This window comes from Myxocyprinus asiaticus, chromosome 32 (genome assembly GCF_019703515.2).
Source record: "Myxocyprinus asiaticus isolate MX2 ecotype Aquarium Trade chromosome 32, UBuf_Myxa_2, whole genome shotgun sequence".
NCBI lineage: Eukaryota > Metazoa > Chordata > Actinopteri > Cypriniformes > Catostomidae > Myxocyprinus > Myxocyprinus asiaticus.
Window position 1 is genome coordinate 25,378,727 of NC_059375.1, and position 9,701 is coordinate 25,388,427.

General features: G+C 38.7%; 1 protein-coding gene across 1 annotated transcript; it reads left to right on the forward strand.

The window, feature by feature from the left end:
- Nucleotides 1-315: 315 nt before the first annotated feature.
- On the forward strand, nucleotides 316-7,918 carry calm2b (calmodulin 2b, (phosphorylase kinase, delta)). Its single transcript, XM_051667721.1, has 6 exons — nucleotides 316-433; nucleotides 1,613-1,643; nucleotides 4,345-4,488; nucleotides 4,662-4,768; nucleotides 6,982-7,117; nucleotides 7,262-7,918. The coding sequence occupies exons 1-6, from the start codon at nucleotides 431-433 to the stop codon at nucleotides 7,288-7,290; spliced, it is 450 nt and encodes a 149-aa protein (XP_051523681.1). The 5' UTR covers nucleotides 316-430; the 3' UTR covers nucleotides 7,291-7,918.
- The last annotated feature ends 1,783 nt before the right edge of the window (nucleotides 7,919-9,701 follow it).

Sequence of the window (9,701 nt, forward strand, 5' to 3'; positions counted from 1 at the left end):
TTTCAGCTCAGTTGCATGGCATTTATAATCGGCCAAACGTTACAGCGTGTGACCAGGGAGTGACGCATTGCAGGTACAAACGAACCAATCAGAGTCATCCGCACAAACTGAAATGCGTACAGTATCCTTCCGCCATCAGATAGTTCGCCTGTATGTTTGCGTCTACATACAATGTTGGGAGACTAACAGTCCACTTTTTTTTCCTCGGAGAATGATATATATCACGTTTTCTCGAGCTTAGTTTAGTTTACTGGAATAATATTGCAGAATTTCCGACGCACCTACAGGGAGAATGTAGTGCGGTTGGCGGATGGATACAGGAAGATGGGAGGCGTTTATGTACGACCGTTAAGGCGGGTCTATACCAATACTCCGACCACCATTTGTGATTCTCTCGCGGAGACGGAAGGAGGTAGAGAAACAGAAGAAAATGGTGAGTTCACACTAATATCTCTAATAAATGTATTATTAACAATGGGCATGCGTTAATGAAACGACGTCTGAAGTAAACATATATTCGCATGGTTAGGGTTAGAGTTAGATAAAGCGATTCAGACTCATCTGCATTCTTTTGCCGAAATGTACCGCCAAATTTACGACTACAGTGGATGGAGTGAATGAGGGAATATATCCGCCGCACCGCATCTCTTACAGAAGTCTCTTTCTTCGTTTTTAATTAGCTTTATTTTAATCATATCCTGCTCTGGTTCTTTTAATATCAGTGGCTAAAACAAAGAAAGACACAAAGAAAGTATCACTAAACTTTAGGGCTTCGACTTGAGTCCATTAACTCTAAGTACATATGTTAAATTGATATTAGTCATCACTAAACATGTTTATTATGTTCAGCCAGTCACACTTGACAGCCTTTAACGGACACTGCTACTAATTCCAATTCGCGCTGAGTTTGAATTGAAAGTCTCGTGTTTGGTTTTATAGTTGTCGTTAAGTTGACTGGGCAACACTAAAACGTCACATGTGAGCCACAAAAGGCTTGGTTAAGAAAAGAAGCTGGTCAAACCAGAAAAGCAAATTGGTTCATTTCGGGTTTTGTGAATTTGCATAAATTTGTGGAGGATTTATTTATACCCATTTTCCTTTCCCCGACGCCGTTCTTGAATCATTTTAAGGATATTAAAGTTCAGCATAACACATGTGTTGCTCGTGTATCTATTTATGTTACATTTTTTATGTCATTTTATTAACGCAGTTAACTTATTTGCTTATTCTGGCATGTTAACGCCATACACACAGCACACTCTTACTGGGTTACTCGATCATTGTGGCACAGTGTTATAACAATGTAATGGTTTATTGCTATCTGAGATGACTGTCTACAGTGCCACTTGGGGATAGTTCAACAAATATCGTGAATCTGTAAGGTGGTTCGATGAGTTGCTGTTGTTAGGAGTGTCTATTATCGCCACAATAGTGGGACTTTATTCTTTCGTGCTGCTCTAACCTGTGTAGGGAGATAATCTGAGGTTTTTGTTTGGCGCCGTATCAATACCATAAACCCACGTGCTGTATAATATGGAATGATTTCAGAGTGTATAATCTGCTTTTGATAGGCATGCTTTACTAATACCGTTGTTATTTCTTCCATCCCCAGGCTGATCAACTCACAGAGGAGCAAATCGCTGGTAAGGTGCTATGTTTGTTTTGCAGTGGCACATGATATTTTACAATAGCCCTGTCTGTTCTGCCAGCTCATATCTCAGTGGGTTATCGTTGCTTTTCTTGCCTTTTAAGGTGGGCTCTTAGTAAAATCTGTGTATGCATGGTTGGGTTGTGCCTCTACTAGACTATGATATCACTTCCTAGAATCTGTAGTGAAATAAGTGGCTGCTGGAATAACTTTAGCCTTTTCACTATAGTGTTTTTCCCCTCTTGTAGGAAATAGCAAGCAGCCTAAGTTGGACCTGCTTTGGATAATATTCTGCATGTTTGAAAGGAAACCTTTCCATCCTCTTGCGCCATGATTTTTGTGTTTGTTATACAGGAGAGTTGGTTGGGCATCTGTAATGTCTAATGGAATATCAAAGGAAGTAAATAGACTTATCTGGATGATGATGCCACAGTACAGAGGGGAGTTTCTATTGTCCTGCAGTGTTCAGACCACTGGGCAAATACACTGCGGTTTCACTTGTCACTATGGCTTTGTCCTTATTATGCCTGCAAGGATCAATTCTCATAATCTACACTGATCAGTTACACAGTGCTGAATGATGGGTTTGCCTACGGAACCCTTTAAGGACAGTGCCGGAATTTTCTTTTCTGAAATAGTTTTGTGTTCCCTCAAAAAAAAATGTACCATGGTTATACTACAGTAACCTTATTTTAACCTCAATATTCATAGTAAAACCATAGTAATAATACAGGAAAATGAAAACTATGGTAAAAATAATAATTGTGTGTTTTTTATGTTTTTATTATGAATACCATGGTATTTGTCATAAAACCATTGTAACCTCAAGAATTACCATGGTTAATCTATAGTAAAACCATGGTTACTATATGGATACAATATACTGTATTAAAGCCATGATTTCTGCCAAAAAAAAAAAAAAATGGTTAATTAACTTACTTTTAATAGTTACTACAATATTACTATAGTAAAACCAAGGTTTCTGCCAAAAACCAAAACATGGTTTGTCTACAGCATTCATAATTACTGCAATATTATTGTAGAAAAATGATTTCCGCCAAAAACTGTGGTTACTACAGTCTACAATATTACTGTATTAAAATCATAGTTAAACTATGGTATGTGTATTGTAAAACCATATTAACCACAAAATTATGATTTTTATTACCATAGTTTTAGATTTCCTATATTATCACTATAGTTTCACTATGAATAGCATAGTTAAAAGATGGTTAATGTAGCAAAACTATGGTAAATGTATTGCTAGGGCACGCAAAACTTAATGCGAGTGAATGCAAAACTATTTCCAACACAAAAAAAAAATCCTGTCTTCTAAGGGCTCAGTATTTGTCTCATGTCTCTTCCTGTGCCCTCTTATAAAATTCTATCTTTGCAATTTAACCAAGAAGGTACTAAGAGCATCTACGCTGAGTAAACGCCATTACTTTGTAAGAGGCATGTAACTTTTCTCTTTACTACTGGAACTCAACAGATCTGATTGAACGCTGTGCTATTTAAAGGATAGTTAACCAGAAAATTAAAATTCTCTCATCATTTACTCACCCATGCCATCCCAGATGTGTATGACTTTCTTCTGCTGAACACAAGGATTTAAAGAGAATGTTTCAGCTCTGTCGATCCATACAATGCAAGCGAACGGGTCCAAAACTTCGAAGCTCCAAAAAGCACACAAAGTCAGCATGAAAGTAATCCATATGACTCCAGTGGTTTAACCCATGTCTTTTGAAACTATCCAATCAGTTTTGGGTGAGAACAGACCAAAATTGAACTCCCTTTTCACTATAAATCTTTACATTTGCAGTCTCCTTGGCGATCATTATTTCAAGCTCGATTCCACTTCCTAGTGCTTGATGCATGCACAGAGCGCTAGATGGTGCTAGATCGTGCCTAGAGACTGCAGTGGCAAGATGTACAGTGAAAAAGGAGTTATATTTTGGTATGTTCTCACCCAAAATCGATTACATCGCTTCTGAAGATATAGATTTAACCACTGGAGTCTTATGGATTACTTTTATGCTGACTTTGTGTTTTTAAGAGCTTACATTTTTGGTCACCATTCACTTGCACTGTATGGACCTACAGAGCTGAGATATTCTTCTAAAAATCTTTGTGTTCTGCAGAAGATAGAAAGTCATACATATCTGGGATGGCATGAGGGTGAGTAAATGAAATGATGAGAGAATTTTCATTTTTGGGTGAACTATCCCTTTAAGTGGTACCGCAAGAAGACAATACATGTGGTCAATGTTGTCTTGGTTCTTTTTTTTTTGTGTGTCTTCTCATCTGTGAAGTCATTGTTGTTTGTTTGTGTCTTGGCAACAGACAACAATATAATACATTCTAGCTACTTCTAAGGAGATTAGCTTTGGGTACTGTTTTTAGGAAAGTGAAAATTTGTATTTTATTTGACTTGAAGTATATTGTTTGTATAGTATAGGATCAAGCACGTTTCTGCAGCCATGCAGAGTCATAATGCTCATAAGCAGTTAATTATGCAAGAAGCTTGACAGCAAGGAGCAGAAGGACTTTGCCTTATCCGCTTTGATTATTAGTAGAATGAAAGTGTTTCAGGAAATACAAATACTAAAAGAGATGTGTATGAAATATTCGAGGGGGAGGAAATGCATTTTTAAGTAAAAAAGAACTGTTTCAAACACTGATTTGTCTCCACTCAGAGTTCAAAGAGGCTTTCTCGCTATTTGACAAAGATGGTGATGGCACCATCACAACCAAAGAGCTGGGCACTGTCATGCGCTCCCTTGGCCAGAACCCTACAGAGGCGGAGCTGCAGGATATGATCAATGAGGTGGATGCAGATGGTGAGGACACATTTTTGCTGCTACATTAGCCATCAGCATGCTGTTAACTCGTACGAGTAGAACTTAAAGCCATTTTCCTGAAATGTTTTTGTCAGAATTTAATCATTTACACTAGGATCATTAAAAGTGCTGTGTCTCTTGTCTGACTGCATACTTTGATCTCCATTAAACAGGTAATGGAACAATAGACTTCCCTGAGTTCCTGACAATGATGGCAAGAAAGATGAAGGACACTGACAGTGAAGAGGAGATCAGAGAAGCTTTCCGTGTCTTTGATAAGGTAAGGCTTCTGTGCACTTAAAGTATCATGAAACCCCCCTGGTTCAGCACCAGTCTTTCACTTCTCAGGCTGTGTGAAAATATGGAAAGAAAAAATATATATACACTGGTGGCCAAAAGTTTGTAATAATGTACAGATTTTGCTCTTATGGAAAGAAATTGGTACTTTTATTCACTAAAGTGGCATTCAACTGATCACAATGTATAATCAGGACATTAATAACTTGAAAAAAATAATATTACAATTTGAAAAAAAAATTCAGAACTTCTTAAACTACTTCAAAGAGTTCTCATCAAAAAATCCTCCATGTGCAGTAATGACAGCTTTGCAGATCCTTGGCATTCTAGCCGTTTGTCCAGATTCTCAGGTAACATTTCACCCCACGCTTCCTGTAGCATTTGCCATAGATGTGGCTGTCTTGTTGGGCACTTCTCACGCACCTTACAGTCTAGCTGATCCCGTAAAAGCTCAATGGGGTTAAGATCCATAACACTCTTTTCCAATTTCTGTTGTCCAATGTCTGTGTTTCTTTGCCCACTCTAACCTTTTCTTTTAGTTTTTCTGTTTCAAAAGTGGCTTTTTTTTTTTTTTTTTTTTTTTTGCAATTCTTCCCATAAGGCCTGCACCCCTGAGTCTTCTCTTTACTGTTGTACATGAAACTGGTGTTGAGCGGGTAGAATTCAATGAAGCTGTCAGCTGAGGACATGTGAGGCGTCTATTTCTCGAACTAGAGACTCTGATGTACTTATCCTCTTGTTTAGTTGTACATCTGGCCTTCCACATCTCTTTCTGTCCTTGTTAGAGCCAGTTGTCCTATGTCTTTGAAGACTGTTGCGTACACCTTTGTATGAAATCTTCCATTTTTTGGCAATTTCAAGCACTGTATATCCTTCATTCCTCAAAACAATTATTGACTGACGAGTTTCTAGAGAAAGCTGTTTCTTTTTTGCCATTTTTGACCTAATATTGACCTTAAGACGTGCCAGTCTATTGCATATATTGCATATAACTCAAAAACAAACACAATGTTAAGCTTCATTTAACAAACCAAATAGCTTTCAACTGTTTATGATATAATGGCAAGTGATTTTCTAGTACCAAATTAGCAATTTAACATGATTACTCAAGGATAAGGTGTTGGAGTGATGGCTGCTGGAAATGGGGCCTGTCTAGATTTGATAAAATATGACTTTTTTCAAATAGTGATGGTGCTGTTTTTTACATCAGTAATGTCCTGACTATACTTTGTGATCAGTTGAATGTCACTTTGTTGAATTAAAGTACCAATTTTCTTCCGAAACAGCAAAATCTGTACATTTTTCCAAACTTTTGGCCGCCAGTGTACATTAAAGTGCTCCAAGTTTGATAGAACAGTTTGCAAGTTTGATAGAACTGTGACCCTGTAACTTCCGCATGATGTAAAGGAAACCTAAAAGAGAGTTGACATGACTTTGAGATTTAGATTTTCATCATTGTCTTTTGTTTTTGAACAAACCATTGTGCTATCCTTTCCATGAACAGATGCATGGAGAAGATGCGATGGAATATGCGCTCATGTTTGGAGCACGAGTAGCAGAACTTAGGCCATCAAACGTTCTCTCTCCGTTCCAGTTATCGACTGCGGTCCATTCTGACAAGTGATTCTGATCTCATCACGGTTTTCTGTGTAAAAGGCCTCTCTCATATCTGGGCCAGAAACCAATGTCACGTCTGCATGTGATTTTAAGTTCTCCGCTCTTATGCAATCTCACCACGGAGCCGATTTCATATCTTTTTTGCGATTGTTGTTAAACTTGTGGTGGCCATGAATCGCTGTCACATCCACTTGTGATTTTGTAATGCTAGGCTTGTGATTGTATGGAAGCGTTCATACTCCTGAATAATGTGAAGAAACGCTCAAAATTGTTTGACGTATTAGTGTACTCAACTACCAACCAACAGATTTTATGCATATTTTATGACGTTGCTACAAGTTTCGTTTTTAAACCGGAAGAACGAAATGCTCCAAAAATAAAAAAATAACCACGTTACCCTTAACAATAAACATAATGAGTGCTATAATTGTTTTCAATTGTGCAACCAAGATTTGTTTTGGTGTTTCATTGCCCTTTAACAGCACCTCTGAAGAACTGTATCTCTTAATTCAGCTTTGCTGGGAACATTCTGAGACTTTAAATTATTTGAATGTACCATTGTTTGCTGGTCTTTGTCAGGACGGAAATGGATATATCAGTGCTGCTGAGCTGCGCCATGTGATGACAAACTTGGGGGAGAAGTTAACAGATGAGGAGGTGGATGAAATGATTAGAGAAGCAGACATTGATGGAGATGGTCAGGTCAATTATGAAGGTGAGCCTAAGAATCCATATAAAATCGTCCATTGGTTTGGAGCTTTTTTTAACTGTGACCCATAAAGTGGTGCTTATATTCTCTCTCTCTCTCTCTCTCTCTCTCTCTCTCTCTCTCTCCTCCCCCCCCCTTTCTTTTTTACAGAATTTGTACAGATGATGACAGCGAAGTGAAGGCCTTGTACAGAATTTCTTGTATAAAATGATTTGCCTTTTCTTGTTTGTAATTTCTGTAAAATGATTAATTTTAATTTACCCCATCCTCTCCTGCTGTCCAAAGGATCTGCATGTATACTAAAAGATTTGCGTGCTCATACCTTCCCCAACTCTTAATCATTGTAAACAATCCTGTTGGAAGGAGCAGTTATGGGACCAGGTGAATTAGGCACAGAGACCGGCTATGCACAGGTCCCTTCCCCCCCCCCCCGTTGCTGCCAGCTCACCTGATGAGTGGCGGCATCAAGGGTCCAGCTGACTGAGAGGCATTTCACTATCATTTTTAGCATGATTTTTTATTATTATGTGAAGGAGCAACTCTGAATGGACAATGGACTGAGTAGAAATAGAAATGGAAAAGGTCCTCAGCATTGCACTATTGCAACATATTTGAATTAAATACTAACGGGTTTATCGCCGGGTACTCATACACTCTAATCTTTTTGTATTGCTTCTGTTTCTTATTATGCTTTTTAATAAGTCACTTTTTTTTTTTTTTTTTAACTGCTTATGGCACGGCCATGCCTCAGAATCCATTCCAAGTTGTATATTTGTTTTCCAATAAAATTTTCAATTTACCCAAAAACTGCCTTCCCCCACCATCTTTGAAATGACAACCATGCCTACTTGAAATAGAGAGGTTATGCGAAGCATTTTCTGACATGAGTGTCACTGCTATTAAACTGCATTTAAAATTGTTAGTCCACTCTCATGTAGATTGTTTATGAGCTTTCCTCCTGTGACATTCTGATGATGTTACCCACTTACATTGACTTCAATGGTTAAGTAAAACTTTGTCAAAGAACAAAATTGTGCAATTTTTAGAACGTTAGTCATGTTTAAAATTCCAGAGGGAGACGAGTTCTCTGACCAATCTATTTGCCTTACCATGACTGTACTGTTTACAAGATTGAGAATAACAGACCTCAAACCACTTACGAGTGAAATATTCACACATAAGTGGCTTAGTCTGCTGTCTTAAATTACATTTATAATACACTTATAAACTATTCAAGAGTAGGCTCTGGAAATCCATCCAATTTAGATCTGCAGCAGGCCAATTCTGGTCCACCTGACAAGCAGGATGCTCAAAGGACTATAATTCTACTCTGACCACTGCAATCTCCTTAAAAGGGGTTGAAATGTTGCCAGGCTTCCCATTGTTGGATGTAAAACAGATTGTGTAGCTGCAAGGCTGAAATGCAAGCACTGCCTGAGGGTTTCATTGTAAACAGGCTGTGCATAAATGGTGCTGGGTGATGGGGCCTTTGAAGTAATCAAGTGTAGGTAACAACGAGTTTGAGGAATGGGCAAAGGCTCATTCACAATGCAAACAAATGCGAAGCAACTGATGGAGACCAATGAGGCATAAGCGGCTTGCTGTATCGAGGGAGATGTGCGTGCATCTCATCTTGGGGAACTATTTACCACCATGCTGAGCTTTCTGACGTGTAATATTCATGTTCCATCACGTTTCTTAGCAACAGTGAATTCACGGGTAGCTGCTCTTTCCCTTTTCCAGTAGGCTCTGAAGGATCATCGGGAGTTGAGTAGTGCTCCCATGTTCAGGTCATGTAACTATGCAACTAGACGGGATGGAGATGTGGTGCTCTGTGGAGGCAGAGTAAAAAAAGGCAAGACTGCATATTTGTTACCTGCCTTAAAAGGATAGTTCACCCAAAAATGATAATTCTCTCATCATTTACTCACCCTAATGCTGTCTCCCAAACTCAAATGACTTTCGCTTGGGGAAGATTCTGTCTGTATTAGAAATTAAAAGGCACCACAGACAGAGTCCACTTGACAACAGTCATGGGACCTTGTGATATTGCTGCAATCTAGGCTAAGAATAGCTCTTCACTTTCTTATTGTCATGATATCATGCACCTTCTCACTGCACTATTAAAGATGGCTCGTACAACTTTTGAAATCCTCTCCTTATGTCCTCGCCAATTCTTATGGTGTTCTAGATTGCAATGGGAAAGAAGAACAGAAATTTAAAATTAGGTTCTGAGAAGCAGGAAAAAAAAGCTATTTTAAAGTGCAATACCTCTATGCTTGGCTCATTTACCACTGGCAACATTTAGCTAGGGGAAATTCCAAATCATCCCTTTAACGGGAAAGAAGCTCATGCTCTCCACAGCTGTGTCAGGTGAGGGAGGTATTTAATACCAAATATTAATCTCTTGTCATTTTAATTTTCCTCTGTTGTGGGAATGCATCAGCCGCAAAGGGCAGTTCTCAAGCAGTCTGCTCATCCGGTGCTCTTGTTGTTGCCATCGTTATGCTATCACTCAGCAAGGACACAATGCCAGCCATTCTCAGAATGTGTCAGCCACCACATGTACAGCCTCCCGTACCACATTGAC

What these genes read in the sequence shown, in the direction of transcription:
- calm2b (XM_051667721.1), top strand. An exon ending in CACAGAGGAGCAAATCGCTG is followed by an intron (nt 1,644 to 4,344) that starts GTAAGGTGCTAT and finishes GTCTCCACTCAG; the next exon opens with AGTTCAAAGAGGCTTTCTCG. An exon ending in TGGTCAGGTCAATTATGAAG is followed by an intron (nt 7,118 to 7,261) that starts GTGAGCCTAAGA and finishes TCTTTTTTACAG; the next exon opens with AATTTGTACAGATGATGACA.